This window comes from Gigantopelta aegis, chromosome 3, assembly GCF_016097555.1.
Source record: "Gigantopelta aegis isolate Gae_Host chromosome 3, Gae_host_genome, whole genome shotgun sequence".
Lineage (NCBI taxonomy): Eukaryota > Metazoa > Mollusca > Gastropoda > Neomphalida > Peltospiridae > Gigantopelta > Gigantopelta aegis.
Window position 1 is genome coordinate 62,050,406 of NC_054701.1, and position 22,186 is coordinate 62,072,591.

The window sequence follows — 22,186 nt, forward strand, 5'->3', positions numbered from 1 at the left end:
TGTATTTTGTGCTACAGTTTGTACTCCTTGTATAACAGACGATTTGATGTGATTGGCAATGTCCTTTTATGACAAGTGGCTGCTTAATGCATGTGGGGGCTTCACCAGCTTCGACGGACATGTGGATGGGTTCGTCCAAATTAATCATGATGCACGACTCTCGACTGTCCTGCGTTTTGATCGCAAAACGGGTCACTTGACCAAAAGGTCAAAGGTAACTGGACACAGAATGAAACAACACGCTGCATGTACCCAGGTACCGTTATCATTAAACATAAAGCACGTATAAATAATACCAGCGATTAGTTTCAACCCACGTGCTTTCTGTTTGTGTTGCTCAGAGACCTTGCAGGTCACGTGATCTGACGTCACTTTATTTCCGCCAGCAGGAAAAAGATAAACATTGGACGGACAGATCGGTAACGAAAGCTACAAAGAGGAACATATTCGCTCATTTTCTAGCAAATTGACGTTGTCATTTTGATATTTTTCTGTCTTCTATATACAAGCTGAGATTCGCATTGTTAACAGTATCAAAAGGTAAGTCGGTTGTTGTGTGTTTTTGTAGAAAGCAAACCGCAAATAATGTGTCTCTGTCATCAGCTGTTCTGTCATGCTGTTAAAGCAAGTGCGTGCAGATCAAAACAAAGCACAATATTGTGAAATTAAATCGAGTATTTTGGTTATTTTCATACAATCTTTGATAATAACTAAATTATGTACCAAGAGGCAAAAAGCAGGAATAGTACAATTTAACATTTAATAACAAATTCGTTAATTTTAAGCCGAGATGTAAACAATGACCTTTGTCAGTTTGTGAAGCGCGCCAGTTTGTACGAGGACATGGTGCGTAAATTAACTGCCAGTTTCGTAAGTAAATCATAATATTATTTTGTGTATAGTTTTACTATATCGCGATAGTGAACGTGTATGATTCTTTCTGCTTTTAATAGCATTTAATTATACCCAGTGGGGTAAATGAATGAGTCTTGTCAGATGAAGTGCCAGGATGTTCGTGATCTATCGTCTGCTTTGATCGATCGACTTGGGTTTTGAAGTTTTGTTCCTTGATGTGGATATCATTGGTTACTGCGCAAATTGTAACCCACATTTACCGGAACAACAAAACCGGCATTTAATATCATATATTTTTAGTGTATGTATCATACAAAATAAATGTTTAGTTCCAGAACGACCGCCAATAGATACAGCTGAGTAGTGACGTAACCAGCCATGTTTTCTTTGTTCATTCACCGTTCTTTGTCCCTTGTCGTCTGCACGTGCACTGAGAGTTCTCCTCGCAGCTGTTTTGACGACGAGTTTTTGTTCCATGTGATTCCTTGAATCTTTAATAACTAACTGTTAACTTGGTGTGACAAATTATTAATGTTCACGCCTCTTCGTCATTATGTGTGTATTTTGTGTGGTGGTTTTGTTGTGGCCATTCAGGTTTTAGTTTTTTGGGGAGAGGGGGTTTTTGGGTTGGGGTTTCTTGTGTTTAATCTTATATTTTATTTTGAAATTGGTACTGTACTTGGTCTATGCTTACATATTATAGAGGATGACCTCAATGATGTAATGTTTAAACACATAGCCATTGGAAGTATGGCTAGGTAAACGCATTCAACACATTTTATTTATGATTATTTGGCATCGGACATATGGTTAAGAACCACACAGTTATTGAGAGAGGAAACCTGCTGTCACCACTTCATGGGCTACTCTTTTCGATTAGTAGCAAGGACTCTTTTATATGCACCATCCCACAGACAGGATAACATATACCACAGCCTTTGATATGGTGCACTGGCTGGAATGAGAAATAGCCTAATGGGCTCACCAAGAGGGATCAAACCTAGACCAACAGCACACCAAGACAAGTGCTGTACCACTGAGTTAAGTGTCGCCCCCTGTTGGTAAACAAAGCAAACTTTATTTTTATTCATTATGCATACCCCCACCCTTAGTACCTAGGATATGACAACTGACATGAGGTAGCTGAAAATTATATACGGGTCCATTTCAAGGAAATAATTGGAGGAATTTGGGTGTGTGTGTCCCAGTCCACCTGGTTTTATTATTAAATCGCCTTTCAACATGGGTGGCAGGGAGGGGGGGGGGGGGGGTATCTGTTATAATAATCTGATGTCACCCTTGATTATAAAATCTTGATACAGTTATAATTATACAAAGCATGTTTGGTTTTGGGTGTTGGGGCTGCGGAACATAGCCCAGTGGTAAAGTGCTCACTTAATATGCAGTCTGGGATTGATCCCCATTGGTGGATCCATTGGAACTATTTCTCATTCCATGTTTTGATATGTGCTGTCCTGTCTGTGGGATGGTTCAAATTTGGATAGTTATAATTATAAAAAGCTTGTTTAACTTTGGGTGTTGGGGTTGCGAGATGCAGCCCAGTGGTAAAGTGCTCACTTGATGCACAGTCGCTTTAGGATCGATCTCCACTTGTGGACACATTGGACTATTTGTTATTCCATGCTGTGGTTTGTGCTGTCCTGTTTGGGAGGGTGCATATAATTTTAAGATCTCTTGCTACTAATGGGAAAATGTGGGTTTCCTAAGACTATATGTAAAAATTATCAGATGTTTGACTGTTAGTCGATGATTAATAAATCATGCTCTAGTGGTGTTAAACAAAACCAAACTTTGGGCGATGAGTGTAGATTGTAAACTAATATGGAAAAGTATTGAATAGGCGTTAGTGTTGTTTCCATCCATAATTAATTTGCTGACATGGAAAATGTTAACTAATTATTTCAGAAATCTAGATCTGTCTGTAGATCATTTGATTCAGCATACATTAATTAACCTGTGTTAAGTGGATGCCAGCCACCTGTTTTTAAACTCCCACAATATACACACACACACACACACATGTAGGCCTTTTTAACACATGGTTTACTTAGACATATACACAACATCCAGTTAAAATACTAGCTTGGCTTTTTTGTTGGGTTTTTTGTTGTTGTTGTTTTTAAACTGGTACATGTAGATCAGACTGGTATGTACTGTCCTGTCAATGGGAAAGTAAATATAAACGATCCTTTGCTGCTAATCAGATAAAAATGTATGGTGTTTCCTTTGAAGACTGTTAGAATTACTGAATGTGTGACATCTAATAATTAATGATTAATTAATTGATAAATATTATCGACTGTAGTGCTATTAAACAAAAACTTTTAAACTTTAAAAATAAATGTTGATGTTTTCTAAAAGAGACAACTGGTGAAGTCATACATGTACCTGTGTATTATGTGTTGAAACAGCGGAGGTACATTGTTTTCACTTTAAAGTCCATAGCACTAGTTGTTACAGTATTCCAGTGATGTGGGTTTTAAGACAGCCTGTTTACAGTTAAGCATGCATCAAAAGGTCATCATACTTGTTAACCTCTCACCACTTTTATTTTTATCTCCTCACGGTGTGTACTTTTCTTTCAAGCTGGCAAAGGCTGTGTCGTGAGTTTCTTGAAGGGTTCCAGTCAGGCTTGTTCTTCCCCCAATGTGGACCGTGGACTAGGATGTGAATCCCTTGTAAAATATCAACACAGACCAGACTACGAAGTTTGTTTACAATCAGTCTGCCTATAATGTCACATGACTGTGTGCAGATCAGCCTGCTTGAGATAGCCCAGATGTGAAATTGTCACCCCACTTTTGACTGCAGGGTTAAAGTGAATAAGGCATGCCATGTTATATATACCAGTAGTCTTAATACATCTGCCCTCAAACTGAATTTAATTCAGTTTTATGGCAGATACATGGGACTAAATGTTGTATTATGAAAGTAGGGAATATTACTTTCCCAGTCTGTTTTTATTACCTACCAGTAAATGCTGTTGATCTTTTCCTACTCCAACCATTGCTACATGTACCTGGACATGTATTTGTCCTTGTTTATTTATTTATTCATTTTTGTTTGTTACCACTAAGCATACTTGTATTATAAGTACTGTATACACACTGCTTTGTGATTGAGGCTCCACAGGGTGTGTAAATACAATATGTATACATGTGGGGTTGTGTCCACAGTGGTCAGAGCTGGACCAGTGTTGTTGATGCCAGTCACTACCATACTTCTATTTAGTTATAATAATAATCAAGGGCAGATCTAAAGGAGGGAACACACGTTCACCCCCAATACAAATTTTAAGTGGCCCATTTTGAAGAATTTGTTTACAATATTCATTGAAAGAAAGAAGTGTTTTATTTAACGACGCACTCAACACATTTTATTTACGGTTATATGGCGTCAGATATGTGGTTAAGGACCATACAGATTCTTTTAGAGGAAACCCGCTGTCGCCACATAGGCTACTCTTTTACGACAGGCAGCAAGGGATCTTTTATTTGCACTTCCCACAGGCAGGATAGCACAAACCATGGCCTTTGTTGAACCAGTTATGGATCACTGGTCGGTGCAAGTGGTTTACACCTACCCATTGAGCCTTGCGGAGCACTCACTCAGGGTTTGGAGTCGGTATCTGGGTTAAAAATAAGATGCCTCGACTGGGATCCGAACCCAGTACCTACCAGCCTGTAGACCGATGGCCTGCCACGATGTCACCGAGGTCGGTCAATATATTCATTGAAGTGCCCTTTTTTCAGGGAGTTGGTTCATGTACCTTTTTGTACTTGGTCCCTTCCTTGCAATATTTCTTGGGTCCACCCTTGATAATAAAGGTGTTATGACTTTCACACAGGTTACTGTAGTGAATTTAAAGAAATGGCTTTTTTCCAGAATCATGTACATTTATATACTGCAAACTGCCATGGTACATGCATAGCACTGTCTGATATTCATTATCCAATGCATGTATGTTGTTAAACAATCTTCTTTTTTTCTTCTTCTTCTTCTTTTTTAAATTGTTAAATATGTTCTACATGCCAAGACAGGTTTATCAGGAGTCTGCATGTAACTGTACCCAGCACTGTACAATGTATAACATTTTCCATGCCCAATTTGTTCTAGTTCAGGGGGAAAAAAAGTAAAGTAAAACATTAAATAAATTTATAAACCTTTTCTGTACCTTTAATATATTGTGGCACTGTCAAAATTAAATTTCAGATTCCAAAACAGAAAATGTTTCATTCATAACAAAAATTTTACTACATATAGGGAACCTTAACATAACACATGATGCTTTCCGCTACCAGCTGCATGAGCTGGGTTTGGTATTGATTTTTATATCTCCCCATATTCAAGGAAAGCACTGGGTAAATCCCAGCCCGTTTTGTCAATGGTTCTTAGAACGTATCCCTGTTTGTTGGCACGTACATACTCCATGATCCAATGTGAATCGGAACTTAACTAAAGTGCTGGGGAATCTATATTTACCATGCATGTGCACACGGAAGACTGGGCACATTTTGTTAGTATTACTGACTGATGTGTATTAATACATAAAACATTAAAGTTTGTTTTGTTTAAGGACACCACTAGAGCATATTGATTTATTGATAATCATCTCTTTGATGTCAAACATTTGGTAACTTTGACATAGTCTATGAGAGGAAACCTGCAACATTTTTCCAGTGTTGTATAGCAAGGGATCTTTTATATGCACCATCCCACAGACAGGATAGCACAATCTTTATAAACATGTACCAGTCAGGATGCACTGACTGGAATAAGAAATAGCCCAAATGGGCTTGCATGACAGGGATCGATCCTAAACCGATCTGCATCATCCATGTGTATTATCACTGGGCTCACTTGACACGGATCGATCCTAGACCAACCTGCATCATCCATGTGTATTATCACTGGGCTCACGTGACAGGGATCGATCCTAGACCGACCTGCATCAGGCAAGTGCTTTACCACTGGGCTACGTCCTGCTCCATTATTATATATAAATGTAAATATACAAGTATACATGCAGATGTCTCGTGTTGTAATTATAGAAGGGGGAATGAATGTTTTATAAAACTGGACATACTGTATAAATTGGACTTGCTAAATATTTAAGCTGTCAGTATAAGCAAGAAAAGGTCAGATTATAAAGCTATATGTTATAGGTGTTTTGTGATAAGTGGATTTTTTTTTTTTTTTTTTTTTTTATTGTATTAAATAAAGTACAGTTAAATATTTAGAAAAACAAAAGGGGGCAGGAGAGGATTATTTGCTAGTAGATTGTGAATACCCCATCCCTATTACTATACTACTCAAAAGAATTTAAGTGTCAAAAATTTATAACCAAATAAGTTTCAGAGTGTATTTGATGATGTAAACTACACCACATTTTTTATTTATTGTTCCATATTTACAAAAACCCACAAATAAACGTCACTGTATACAAGAAAGTCACATGACATGCTGTCAAAGTTGAAGGTTGTCAAACATGGATTTTACACATTAAAACATTCGTTTTATAGTGTGTGAATCCACCCCTGGCATGAATACACTCGACACTTCGTTGCCTCATGCTGTTGATCAGACGTCTGAAGAACTCTTGGGGAATGGCCTGCCACTCTGCCATAAGAATTTGACCTAGATCATGAAGGTTGGCCGGAGGGGCATGGTTATCCCGAACTCTCCTGCCTAATTCGTCCCAGGCGTTCTCTATTGGGGCCAAGTCAGGCGAATATGCTGGCCAATCCATCCTGGCGATACCTTGTTGTCTGAGAAAGTCCGTTACCACCCTGGCACGGTGGGGTCTGGCATTGTCATCCTGCAGAACTGCCCCGCCGCCAATCTGCTGAAGGCTTGGGAGAACCAACGGCCGGATAATCTCATTCAGATAGCGGATTCCATTCAGATTGCCATCCACCACATAGAGGGGGGTCCTGTGGTGGATAGAGATGCCGCCCCACACCATGACGCTGCCACCACCGAACCGGTGACGTTGTCTAACGTTAACGTCAGCGAAGCACTCCCCAGGACGTCTGTAGACACAAACCCGACCGTTGTTGATCTGAAGACTAAACCTGGACTCATCAGTGAACATCACTCGACCCCACTGAACACGTTGCCACCGCAGATGAAGCGTGCACCAGTGACGTTTGGCCGTTCTGTGACGTGGTAGGAGTGGTGGTCGAACAGCCTGGCGACGGCAGCGTAGATTATTGGCTCTCAGACGATTGCGTATGGTTTGATCAGACACTCGAGTTCCAGTCGCAGTCCGCAGATTGTCACGTAATCGGCGTGCAGTGGTTGTGCGTTGACGTAGAGCCATATTGGTGATGTAGCGGTCCTCTCTATTTGTAGTGCTTCGGGGTCTTCCCGAACGTGGACGATTTCTAACAGAATTTGTTGCTTGGTACCGTTGCCACAGTCGGCCAACGACACTCTGACTGACACCAAGTCTCAGAGCAACATTTCTTTGCGTATTGCCATCCTGAAGCCAAGTAATAGCCCTTCCTCGATCTTCGATAGTCAGTTGACGTCGTACCATTGTCGAATTTGGAGTGTGCACCGTACACGAACGCAAGCTCCAATTATACGGAAATTCAGCATTGGGAACATGGAATACACGTGCAAAGCGTGCAAATGAAGCGCTTTGTGAAAAAGCAAGTTATGGGCACTTAGCAGACCTTTCGCTTTCGCCCTAATTTACGTGCAAATGTAAGCATGTTTTCGCCATTAGAACTAGTCGACAGTGTCAATGACAGTGGATTTTAATTCATTTATGGGTTGCTTAGACCCACTTTCGTCAACATGGAACAATACCATGCGTGACATTATGGTGTAGCTAATATAATTGACATTCAGAAAATAATGTCGAAAATATCGTCTGACCCTTAAATTCTTTTGAGTAGTATATATATATATATATATATATATATATATATATACTAAATAGTGCAGAGAACATGTGGAGGGTTAGACTTACTAGCTTTGTGTATAGGTACAGCCATTCAGTTTTACAAAAACAGGGACCTTAGTATAGGTAAACGCATACATGTATATATGTCTAGCTTTAAAAAAAAACAAAATTCTGTTAGTTCTGTTCATGAGAAAACTAAAAAAACTGAACTATCATCATGTAAAGAGCTGTACACCAGAACAAGGAAATGTCATTGTGACATTTCTTCACCACAGTGTTACATTTATGTACAATGTTAATGTAACTGTCATGCCATATAGGTTTATTTACAATGTTAATGTAACTGTTGTCATGCCATATAGAGGACTTGTATTTGGAATTTAATTGTCATTGTCAGATGAATTTCACCAGTAGACAGTGACTGCACTTTTACGTGATCCAGGATATGGCAGGTAATTTATCAAAGGCTGCTGGTCATAATGTCTGGTCCTAGCCACAAAAAAACCTTTGCAGCCAGTGAGAATAAAGAGTGCAGCCAAGATGGGGTTTTTGTTTCACCCTTTAGAAATACTGTGTCACAGTAACATGTGTTACCGGTAGATACTAAAAGGCTGATGATTAATGGTGTTGGGGTCTTGTCAAATCACATTATTTTCCTTTCCTTTTATTTACCGGTGTGTGTGTGTGTATGTATATGTATATATGTATATATATATATATATATATATATATATATATATATATATATATATATATATATATATATATACACGCACGCACGCACACACACACACACACACTTCTGGGATGCTCTGACTACATTAAATGAGACAGCAGGCCATACTTTTTATGGTGAATTATTTTTAATGCTCATGAGTTAGCAAGCTGATGACATTTTGATTTACCAGATGTCATTGTTGAATCACTGGAAGTGGAGTTTGTGTATAACCGTGTGTGAGGTTTTTTGTATCTTGTTAACACATGTAGTGTTGATTTAGTTAATAACAAGTAGTAATTATTATATATATATTCATACATATATGGCTTAAGAAATTGCATCATGGGATGCTGTTCAGAAAATAGGTTAATGTCACAGAGGAAACTTTCCACTGCATGGGCCGTTGACACAACATGTATTAAATAGACAAGTTTTTACTGGTTTATATATGGGCTTTACCACAGACAGGACATGACATATACATGTATAAACTATATACACACAGAGAATTTAATTAAAGGGACATTCCTGAGTTTGCTGCATTGTAAGATGTTTCCGACTAATAAAATATTTCTACGATTAAACTTGCATATTAAATATATTTTCTTGTTTAGAATATCAGTGTCTGTATATTCAATGTGTTTCTGATCATCTTAATATTTGTAAGAAGACCAAACTGGATTTTGTCTTCAAATAATTTTGTACATACAGAAAAAAATATATTTTAGGAAATAAAATGAAATTTAACCTAGTACAAATATTAGAACAATCAGAAACACATTTAATATAAAGCCACTAATATTTTATGCAGGAAAATATATTTCATATGTAATAGCAATCGTTAAAAAAGTCTCTGTTAGTTGATAACATCTTAAAAATTGCAGCACTCAGGAATGTCCCTTTTTAAGTGCACACACAGATTTTTTTTTTTTTTTGTGTTTTTTGTTGTTGACCAAATAGCTGTCTGACAAAATGTTCTTATTCTCATTCAGTCTATATTATTTCAGAAAAATTAATGCTAAATCTGTATAAAAAAAAAAATGAGTCCATTGACTAACAAAAACATCAGAATGTGTGGCAAATGTTGGGTCAAGTGTATTATTATGATACCTGATGCAACAGAAAGTATGTCTGATTATTAAGTCAGTCTATCGGGCTATCTGAATGATAGTTTCAAGTTTGTTTTATACAGCATTACTAATTATATTATCTTTTAGGCTGATGGACAAATTGGGCTTTCTGCCAAACAATTATTTGAGGGTACGTACTAAAATCTAAATAAAACAGACCGTAAGTGCTCACATAAAGTGGTTATGAGTTTGAAATGTTTTGAAACTGGCCGCATTGTTTTCATATGCTTTGACCAGTGTTAAACAGCAGTTCTCTTACTGAAATCTATCTAAAAATTATAAAACTATATCCATTAATTTTCAAGATTTTAGGGTACATAATTTTACCCTCCATACCTCCAGAAACACTACTGCTAATTGAAAGTTTTGTAGACCATGCAGTTAGTTTTTTTGACTGAAACTGGTCTGGTGAACTAGTCGGATGTTCTTTCGTTTATCCAACCCTGTAAAGTGTGAGGAAGGAGACAATACACTTAAAAAACCCAAATGTGATTAGACAAATGAGAAACACTATTGTTAACCATCCATGACAATTCTACAAATGGCATACTTCAGTGTTTCCATATCTGTCAGGTTTTAACTCTGGAATGTATATACATGTAGTGTATATTTGGACATAAGCAGAGAAACATACATCATGGTACAGACTGCCACAACCTCGAGCCAAATTCTATATCCACGGGTAATCAATATATGAACTCCATACAGCTCAGTGAGCATGCTGTAAATAAACAATAAATCTGTGGATGAAACAATAAAGGAATTAAAGCACAACCAGCAAATTATCTCTTAATGAATTTCAGTTGATCTTCATTATTCTTTTCCTCTTCCTTCTCTGTATGCATGCAGGATTAAGACCAGCAATGCAAAACAATGTTGACTTGAGCTGTAATCTATATGACTACAAATCCAAGGGTTCATCTTGGGGCGTATGGTTACCTAATAAGTAATCACTGTCTAAGCTGGCAAATTAAAAATCTTGACCTGAGATGTCTAGTGAGGATCTGTGGTTCACGTCTAATTAAGTACAGTGTACTTGGATTGACATACAGACTGGTGGTTGAAGGTCAGGCAATTGGGAAGGCAGCTAGGATTCATGAGTTGAAGCCTGACTTGCCAGAATGCATTGATTTGTGAACTTCCGTTGGGCTGTATACATGTCTATTGATCATACATGATAGTTAACTATGCATGAGGTGAACCTATGCTAGTCGCATGCTTTGCTATGCTCAACAGTGACAGCGGCAGAAAGACATGGATGCTGAATGTCATTCCAGAACAGATCTTGCACTGGCTGTTGGTAATAATTTAACACACACCGAGTCCATCTAGGTTAACTGTATTGTACTTATGCTAACTACATGTAGCTGCATCAGTAGCTGCATCACACTTTACATAAACAAGTACTGGCTGTCAAACTTGTGTTAAGTCGCCCACCACCAAAGGGAGTATAAAAAGGTGACAATTTAAAACAGGTTGTATTAGAAGATTTGGTAGAATGAAAATTCTGTATTGTACTTATGCTAACCGTATCGCACAAACAAAAAAAGTAAAGTTTGTTTTATTTAACGACGCTACTAGAGCACATTGATTTTTTATCTTATCGGCTATTAAATTGGACGTCAAACATATGGTCATTCTGACACTGTTTTTTTTTTAGAGGAAACGCACTGTCGCCACATAGGCTTCTCTTTTATGACAGGTAGCAAGGGATCTTTTATTTGCGCTTCCCACAGACAGGATAGCACAAACCATATGGCCCTTGTTGAACCAGTTATGGATCACTGGTCGGTGCAAGTGGTTTACCATTGAGTCTTGCGGAGGACTCGCTCGGGGTTTGGAGTTGGTATCTGGATTAAAAATCCCATGCCTCAACTGGGATTCGAACCTAGTACCTACCAGCCTGTAGACCAATGGTCAAACCACAATGCCACCGAGGCCGGTTTTACATAAACAAGTACTGTCAAACCTGTGTTAAGCAGCCACCAAAGGGAGTTTCAAAAGGTGGCAGCTTAAGACAGGTTATATTAGATGATTTGGGAGAATAAAAATGTGGCCTCAAGACACAAGTGGTTGCTTAATACAGGTGGCCAATGGAGCAGGTTTGATTGTAGGAGTCATTGTCAATAATTTTCTGAATGGTTTAAACACATGTGGTTGTAACAGAATGCGCCAAAGAAGTTAAAAGCTGTTTGCATGCTAACTGTTAAATCCTTGTGCTTGTTCACGAGGTATTTTAAAATGTGTTGTAGTGTTATGAAACAAAATTAATAATCTTTCCTTTTAATAGATATTCAGGGCTTAATTACATGGGGATTTTTTTTTTAGTTTAGCCAATTTTTATATATGTTGAGTATTTCCTTCAAAATTGTTCAAAAGTGGCTAATTTAAAGAAAATATTTATTAGTCAAATTTACTCAATTTTGTAACCACTTTGTATAAAAATTAGCAAATGGCTACATGAAATTCGACAATGGACAGAGTTAGCCCTTGATATGATTTATTATGTCAATGTGTTCATTACATGTGTGTTATATGTGTACTGTACATGTCTGTTATATACATGTATGTATTGTATATGTGTGTTATATAAGTACTGTACATGTCTGTTATATACTGTACATATGTGTTATATATGTACTGTACATGCCTGTTATATATATATATATATATATATATATATGTATGTACTGTACATGTGTGTTATATATATACTGTACATGTCTGTTATATATATACTGTACATGTCTGTTATATATGTACTGTACTTGTCTGTTATATATACATACTGTACTTGTCTGTTATATATATATATACAGTCGAACCTGTCTATGGCGGCCACTCGTGGGACATGACAAAAGTGGCCGCCATAGAGAGGTGGCCGCCGTATGCAGGTCATATATAAGTCCGAATTTTTAAAAACAATTATTTTGTTGCAATAGAACTATTAAGGAGCCATATACATGTGCAAAAACGTAATTAAAAACAAGACAAAAAATTATCATCTATATGAAATTTTATTAAGTGAAAAAGAGAATATTTAACAAACAACAGAATAATGGAGCACTGTTCTGCGCATTAAAGTCACTGATTATCCTTTATCCGAAATGTTCAGCAATTTTTCTAGCACTCAATTTGTCTTTCTCTGATTTTTTAATGACCTCTACTCTCTGTTCCAACGTTAACGCGATCGGCTTACTGGGTTTAGGTGACATTTTGAAAATAAATATCAGAAATAAACTGCAGCAGTATTTAATTCCTTCTAGAGTTGACACGTTTAACTCCAGTTGGTTTAGGCTATATACCCTCTTATCAACTGCGTTTAATGACCACCGCCGATGACTAGTACATCGCACCGTTAATCCAGATTAAAAACACTTGTTAATTAACGAACACAGCTAAGCGACCGACGATCTTTAAAGGACCGCTGTTTATCAAGCCAATTGGTTATATCAACAAAAACATCTTACGTTTTTTTATACGATTGACGACATTTCTTTATAACTTGCACTAAACAACAATTGTGGCCGCGATAGCAGGTTCATTTTCGCTTTTTTATGACAAAAGTGTGGCCGCTGGCCGCGTTGAGCAGGTGGTTGCCATATAGAGGTAAAATATATAGTAAAATTCATTGGGGGGACCTCAGGGTGGCCGCCATGGACAGGTGGCCGCCATATGGAGGTGGCCGCGAAGGCAGGTTTGACTGTGTATATATATATATATATATGTACTGTACATGTATGTTATATATGTACTGTACATGTGTATTATATATGTACTGTACATGCATGTAGATCCAAAGACCAAAGCAAAAATTGTTTCTTGTACTTAAAAAAGTATAATAATTAATTAAAGTCTTCAAATTAATTATATGCAAAATGTGATTAAAGTCTTACTGGTGCACAGGTGATTGATTGCTGTTTGTCACACACTCAGTACTGTACAGGTCAAAATGTTAGTGTGATCAGTCATCACATCTGACAGGTGAATAAATAGGTTCACTCAGTATGTGGTTGGGATAATAAGCTGAAGCAGCATTTTTCATTAAATCTTGTATAAACCAATACAATGTATTTGAAGGTCTCAGAGTTCCAGTTTCCTGGTTTTTCATGGGGCTAATTTATTGATCTGAAAATACTTATATATTAATTAAGAGGCCTCTCTTGACAGCATATATTAAAAAATCCCTTACTGGTATGTGGCAACAACAGGCTTTGTTTGATACTCTAGCACTGGCATAGGAAACAAGGGGGCATGTGCCCCCCACTTTTCTTGATCCAGTAGCAGCAGCGATGGTTTATATATATTTATATTTATATATGTGTGCCCCCCACCCACACACACACCACACACACACACTTTTTGGCTTTCCTACGCCACTGCTCTAGACAAGTGTTGCAATAACCATATGTTAGTCTAGACACAAAAAAGCCTAAGTTTTAAATGTGCTTGAGGTGTTAAAAGTTAGTTTATTTTGTTTGACAACATCAGTAAATCACATTTATTTATTAATCATCGGCTACTGGATGTCTAACATTGGTCATTCTCAATTAGTAGCAATTTGGGGATCTTTTATATGTATTTTCCTACAGACAGGACAGCACATATCATGGCCTTTGATGTACCAGCCATGATGCACTGGTTGAGGCGTTAAAAAACCCTCAATCAGAGAGTGGGTCCACTGAGGTGATTTGATCCTATAACACAAGCACCTTAAGTGAGCACTCTACCAACTGAGCTAGATTCCACCCGAGCAAATGTGTCATTAAATATTCCTTTCCTTTGATTCTAATATAGACATATAGATACAGTATTCAGAATGTGCAAAGTTTCTGTTTCTATATCCAAATATTTTAATGTGAACACTTAATGGTCAAACTACTTCAGTTGTCAGCTTATCTAAACCATAAAACAGTTCCTTGAATGTGTACATGCTAAGCTGTTTACAGTAGGTGGTTTCACTTGCTAAACCAGTAGAAACCGATTAATACATACCGGTATATATATACATAATACACTTACACAGAGACACAGGTTTTCTTTGTTAACATTTCAACTCCAGGGATTATATCGGCCACCTTTTTTTCTGGTGGGTTTTCGACTTAATTTACTCCTTAAATTTCCCATATGTACAGCAATGTATCAATAGTTGTACACTATTTCTAGATATCCTAATTGCCAGGTACCATTAGAACAGGTAACAACATTTGGGTCCCAGGGGTTCAGAGGTTTAGTGTATTTCACATGCCTTAATAAACATATAATTATGTTGTGTACAAGACCTGAATGCCACTGTAATATTTTCCAATGGCTGGGTTAGCATGTGTGTCACTAGACTATATATGACGTACTGTGAGACTTCCTGGTGCGGTGATGCATAATTTAGTAGTTTAGTAGGTATTTGCCTGAATACGTATTTATCTGAGTACATGCGATAGGTCGCAGGATTGATCCCATTCCCTCGACTCCAGATTTTCGATTTTAACTCACAAGAAACATTTCAGTGTATGTCAACTGGTTTGATATTCCAGTCCTCTGAGAGTTAAAAAACTGTGACCCATTTATCGGTTACGCAGAAATCAGGTCAGGTCAGGTCAGAGAGTTTAATGTGCACATTCAGAGCAAGCTGTTGTAGCGCACACCTATCCTGGGCGCAGGTGTCAGCCTTAGCCAGTTCCTCTGTCCAGGACAAGAAAGGGTTGGGGTGGGTGAAGGGGGGACCGCCTGCACTGTCAGGTGCAAGGGAGCACCTGCAGTCCGACCGTGATCGGTAACAGGCGGAGGGATGATTTGTGATGCAGAAATAAATCCATTTCCTTTTTGTGTAACCCATTATATCCAAGTAAATGGTGTTCCAAATTTTGCGCAAACAAAAAATTGTTTAAGCAAAAATTAGATTTGCGTGAGCAATGCTCGCAATTTTCAGAGGCCTGTACTTAAATATTCTTAAAGTGGTAACTTGAGTACATACAAGCAGGTTTAACAGGTTTGACTGCATGTACATGCATACAGACACAAACTACATGTATACAGGGGCCGCCGGGGCATAGCGCTCGCTTGATGCACGGTCGATTTGAGATCAATTCCCGTCGGTGGGCCCATTGGGTTATTTCTCGTTCCAGCCAGTACACCACGACTGGTATATTAAAGGCTGTGGTATGTGTTATCCTGTCTGTGGGATGGTGCATATCAAAGATCCCTTGCTACTAATGGAAAAATGTAGCGGATTTCCTCTCTTAAGACTGTCAGAATTACCAAATGTTTGACATCCAATAGCCGATGATTAGTAAATCAATGTGCTCTAATGATGTCTTTAAATCATGGTGCACTGGCTGCAACGAGAAATAGAGCTGTGACAGAGGCAGTGTGTCATATACTGATATCGGAATCGTTTTTAATAATGGTAATGTAGTATTAATTTAACTTTGAATGAATGAATGTTTGACACCCCAGCACAAAGAACTATATACCTGTATGCACTGACATGTTTTTACTGAATTGGACCTTACATTTACATTCATTAACATTAAATGCAAAATTGAGACAGATTTTGTGTTCTACTTGTAGGATTATGTGACAGACAGATTTTATTTGTTCTACTTGTAGGATTATGTGACAGACAGATTTTATTTGTTCTACTTGTAGGATTATGTGACAGACAGATTTGTTTTTTTTTACTTGTAGGATTATGTGACAGATTTGTTTTGTTCTACTTGTAGGATTATTTTGACAGATGTCCAGATTTTATTTGTTCTACTTATAGGATTATGTTGACATGTCCAGATTTTATTTGTTCTACTTGTAGGATTATGTTGATACACAGATCTGTTTTGTTCTATTTGTAGGATTATGTTGACACAGATTTGTTTTGTTCTACTTGTAGGATTATGTTGACAGACAGGTTGTGTCTTATCCCGGGATGGTGTTCTGATGTTGCAGTGTGCTGACTGTTCCTCTGGAGAAGACAGACCGGACACTGGCTGGACAGGATCTTCAGCATCAACACCAATACAGCTTGTTCTGCAACCACTAGCACCCTCCTCTCTCTGTCTCTGGCTGGACACAAGTGCAACGTCATTCCACTGAAAAAAGCTTGGGGGTTTAGCTTTTTTTTAACGCCTGCCTCGACCTATCAAGTTTGATGTCTGATAGCAGTAACGATGGTGAAAACATTTCAGGCGTATTTGCCGCCCAAATGTCACCGCACATATAGCTGTGTGCACTGCAGGGCACATCTCGCAAACCATGACGAATTGATATCTAAGGTGAGTTAATTTTAAGCAATACATACAATACATGTAATACGTAAAGTTTTAAAGAAGCTTGCTTTGAGCAGGAGAAATATTTTAAAGAGTAATAAGTTTAAACCATAATTTTGTTATTAAAATGTATGTATAAATTATAGTTGTACAGATTCAGTTATCATGTGGTTTAGAAGTTGTTTGAAAAATGGAACGGTCAACATATTTAGAACGTATGCATTGAAATACTGTGATATATGGTCTTTAAGCATGACAGAATTTTTTTTAAAATTCTATTGTAATAATGAAAAGTGGTATTTTTTTTACGATTTAAATAAAATTCATTGATTGTCCTTTAAATCAGGTTCATTGAATCAATAGAAAGTTTAAAGTTTGTTTGTTTAATGACACCACTAGAATTCATTGATTTATTAATCATCGGCTATTGGATGTCAAACATTCCGTAATTTTGACATAGTCATAGAGAGGAAATCTGCTGCATTTTTCCATTAGTGGCAAGGGATCTTTTATGTGAACCATCCCATAGACAGGATAGCACATACCATGGCCTTAGATAACCAGTCGTGATGCACTGGCTGGAACAAGAAATGGGGCCCACTGACTTGAATCAGTAGATGCATGATCTGCAGTAAAATGATTAATTTCACAACTGTTATATCATACACCAACATTGCCTCGGTAATGTGAATTCAAGCAATCTCTAGTGTGAGCCTTATTTTACTAGAATGAGATTCACATCAGTTACTCCTATGAAGTGCCCGCATTATATGTACAATACACCATGTAAGATTGAATGGAATCACTTGCAGAAGTCTATGTACATGTAGTTTCATTTTCCAGTTTAATCCATTTTCCATATCGTGGGTAATTAAATCTCAGGTATATGTTAACCAGTCCTGGGGAAAGTGTGTATAGAAGATCCCTGCTGCTTAATTGAGAAAGAAATGTGGACTCCCATCTCTCACACTTTAGACCATATGTTGCATGTTGTATGTTATAATGCTTTCATGTCAGTGGTGATTAGCAAAGATCTTTCTGCCAAGTGGTTTAACATACATTCGCTTTCCTTTTCATCTTAGCATTAATATATATCAGTGTTAAACTAACTTAAAGCTAAAATATCTTCAATACAGATCATAATAATTATATTTCTTAATGTGACATGCCATTCTTCTTTAGCTCCTTAGCTAAAGTTCCAGCTCATAAAAAATGTATTATTCACTATTTCATCACTCAAAACGAACAACATTTTCCTGAGAGTTGATAGTGAAAATATAGATGTACTGTGTTGTGTTTGTAATGTGCATTACTAAATGGTGTTATAAGAAAGGGAAGCTAGTTTGCAGGTTTAATATATACATGTATGTGATATTTTGTTTTATCCCATAACTTACCCATGATATCCATGTCATAAATTAACCCATGTGATAATTTAGTGTATTAACCTGGTTAATAATGCTATGCAAATTTGCAAGGTCTCTAGGTAATGTATTGCTGTAGATGGGTCATTTGCTTACAAGCCAACATTAAGACCTGTATATACCTGCATGAGCGTAATGTTTTCAAAGATTTAGTTAAAATGCGTGATGTCAAACTAATCTGTGCTAATCATGATGACATCATATTACTGATGGTGGCGACTTTAGTTCTGTGATTTACTAAAAATTTAATTGAAATGTTATTTTAGAAGTGTTATAGGATAAATAGTATTCGATACTCGTGTTTAATATGTAAAATATCAACCTCATCTAGTTAATCGGTATTTGTCTCAGCAGAGCCTCGACAAATATCGTTAACATAGACTCGGTTGATATTTTCCATATTAAAAAATACTTGTGACGAATCCTCTATACATAACCTGTGTCCAGAAGCAATATTATTTCATATCTAATCACCGGCCTTGGTGGCGTCGTGGTTAGGCCATCGGTCTACAGGCTGGTAGGTACTGGGTTCGGATCCCAGTCGAGGCATGGGATTTTTAATCCATATACCGACTCCAAATCCTGAGTGAGTGCTCTGCAAGGCTCAATGGTTAGGTGTAAACCACTTGCACCAACCAGTGATCCATAACTGGTTCAACAAAGGCCATGGTTTGTGCTATCCTGCCTGTGGGAAGTGCAAATAAAAGATCCCTTTCTGCTAATCGGAAAGAGTAGCCCATGTAGTGGCGACAGCGGGTTTCCTCCCAGAATCTGTGTGGTCCTTAACCATATGTCCGACGCCATATAACCGTAAATAAAAATGTGTTGAATGCGTCGTTAAATAAAACATTTCTTTCTTTCATATCTAATCATAAAGGTATTTCTGATGAGTACCTGTAGTGATTGCAGGATAAAGTGGAACAGTAATCATATTGGTTTAATCAGATACGCTATATGTGTTAATGATAAATGCTTACTGTAAACCAGAAACAAAATGTGTACATATAAATTAAGTTCACTTTGTTCTCACCCATCCTCAAGTTGTAAATTTTACACACACTTTACTTTAATTGCAGATACTAACAGTTGTTTGCGAAATTTATACATCACAAACATGCACTAAGACCTAGTGCATATTCACAAAAAAAGTATGTCTTAATGTTAATTTACAGTATATGAAACTGAATACCAGTGCTTCAAGGCTCATTAATCTTTACACAATGTATTGAAATTATATTTTTTTGTTAATGCCTGTTTTTATTTTTTTATTTTTTTATTTATTTTTTTGTCTTACAGTCTTTCCAAGGCAGTCAAGGACGCGCCTATTTGTTCAATTCTGTGTGAGTATATTATTTTGTTTTGTCAGTTGATAGCTGTCTGCCTAAAGGTACATACACAAGCTAACTACAAATTATGGCAAGCGATGCATGACATGATGCAGTGTCCATATTGCACACTGCCGATGACAAATGTGGTTTCGGTTTTTGCTCAGCACCTCTGCAGCTAATCACTAAACCAGACTGATAACATTACTAGTAATAACTGACGGGGCAGGCAGCCACTTTTAGATCAAAATGTAGGTCAAGCTAAGTTTGTTTACATGCATTCACATGTTTACCACAACAGCTCCGAGCTTTCTGTTGTATATATAAATAGCTTCATATGATGCACATGTATATGTATAGATAACAGTAGACAAGCGAAAAGAGGCTGGAAATGGCAACACTGTGTTGCCTTTGAATGCCCTTGAGGTGGTGAGAGGCAAACATTCTAATGTAAATTACTTTTTAGAATGTTTACAATGATTCCAGCCAAATGTGTATATGTTGTAATGTTAAGTAGTCGTCAGCTCAAAGATGGCCTTCCTCATAAAGCAGTGCATTTGTCCTCGATTTGTTTATTAACACTTTTTTATTTTAGTATCATACCATTTCATAATTAAATTGATACTGATTAATGTTATCATCCATGCATATAGGACATTCAGTATTCATAATGGCTTTTTTACTCTCTACGATTTTGCATGCTATTATTTCCTTAAATAGAAAATTGAGTTAAAAAATGAAAATGTGTGTAAATAAAACAAAAGTGAAAAATAATATGTTGAAATGGGTGAATAAAATAATTATTTATTTAAATAACAGTTCGCAGGCAGCTTAAAATTTATTATTTATTCAAAGTTGCTGATTTTTTAAAGCCATGTGGTGAAATTTATACATGGTTATATTACCTGATGTTCCAGTCTGATTATACAGCAGGGTCTTTTGGGGTTTTTTTTTTTTTGGGGGGGGGGTTCTTTGGAGGTGGGGGGGTTGTTGTTTGGCGGGGTTTTTTTAGGGGTGTGAGGGGATGGTTGGCTTATTTTTGTATAATATAACTGTTATGCAAAATTCATTGTAAACAGTATTGTCATTGATTAACTAACATATTTTGGTGTTTCTGTTGCCAGTGTGAATGTTGGATGTGGTCCTGCAGAGGAGCGGGTGTTGCTAACTGGACTTCATGCCGTGGCAGACATCTTCTGTGAGTGTTGCAAGACAACACTGGGATGGAAATATGTAAGTACAGTGGTATCCATCAGTACTGATGACAGTAAAAAAAAATTTTTTTTTAATGTTCTGGGAATATGAGGAAATATCTGAACTTTTGGTCTTGTTTGCACGTTTTGATGCATTAAACCAAACAGAAAGCCCTTTTGAAAAAATCTCAGTTTACCCGGGCTTTATAGATCTCACTAATTTGTGCACAGCAGAGACTGTTGTCTTTTTCTCAGCACAGGAAGGTTGTTTTAGTTGAATACTGTCATTAACAGCTGCTGGAGAGTTGTCAATATTCACAAATGCATTTCAAGTTATTTTAATGCATTTAAAATTAACATTTCAGTGGTTTTGAGGTGAAATATTTTCAGGTCAGCATGTTTGTGCCTAATTTGGGCTTTATTATTTTGGGCATATGTGTTTAGACTTTGATGCAGTCTAGTCTACCGGCCTCGGTGGCGTTGTGGCAGGCCATCGGTCTACAGGCTGGTAGGTACTGGGTTCGGATCCCAGTCGAGGCATGGGATTTTTAATCCAGATACCGACTCCAAACCCTGAGTGAGTGCTCCGCAAGGCTCAATGGGTAGGTGTAAACCACTTGCACCGACCAGTGATCCACAACTGGTACAACAAAGGCCATGGTTTGTGCTATCCTGCCTGTGGGAAGCGCAAATAAAAGATCCCTTGCTGCCTGTCGTAAAGAAAAGTAGCCTATGTGGCGACAGCGGGTTTCCTCTAAAAACAGTGTCAGAATGACCATATGTTTGACGTCCAATAGCCGATGATAAGATTAAAAATCAATGTGCTCTAGTGGCGTCGTTAAATAAAACAAACTTTACTTTTGATGCAGTCTGAAGCTCTGGTTACTTTTGTCATATCAAGGCAGCAGCGTACTGAAAAGCTCATGCACTAACTATCATATGAAAGCAGTTTGATTAATGTACACAGCATTAATGTAGTTGTTGTAGAGACAAACCAGTGTTGTAAAACTGCTGTTTTTATTAGTTGGTACAAATTGTGTGTTTTCCCATCAAGAACAGTTGTACTTTTCTCTTTGACCTTGTCTCGTCCGCTAAGTTGAGGTGAAATATATGATCATTTTATCACAGGGCGATATCATTTTCAGTTTGACAGGTACCCTTGCAAGTACAGGTATATATGCATCGACTGTTGAAGGCTTGTCACACACAGCCATCAGACCCAGGCCTGACCTATGGCCACCAGGTCACAGCTGATTTTATTAGCTTTGTTTTTTCCCATGTCAGTTACTTTTCTGTTATGTTGGTATAAAATTTGAAACCTGTATGCATTCACTGATGATAGCTTGTC

General features: G+C 37.4%; 1 protein-coding gene across 1 annotated transcript in view; it reads left to right on the plus strand.

The window, feature by feature from the left end:
• The first annotated feature begins 395 nt into the window (after positions 1-395).
• LOC121368388 (protein yippee-like 2) overlaps positions 396-22,186 on the plus strand; it is a 30,695-nt gene continuing 8,904 nt past the window's right edge. The window contains exons 1-4 of the mRNA XM_041493085.1: positions 396-540; positions 16,521-16,902; positions 19,617-19,660; positions 20,770-20,878. Of these exons, the coding sequence (XP_041349019.1) occupies positions 16,798-16,902; positions 19,617-19,660; positions 20,770-20,878 (258 nt within the window). The 5' untranslated portion in view covers positions 396-540; positions 16,521-16,797. The remainder of the gene's footprint in view (positions 541-16,520; positions 16,903-19,616; positions 19,661-20,769; positions 20,879-22,186) is intronic.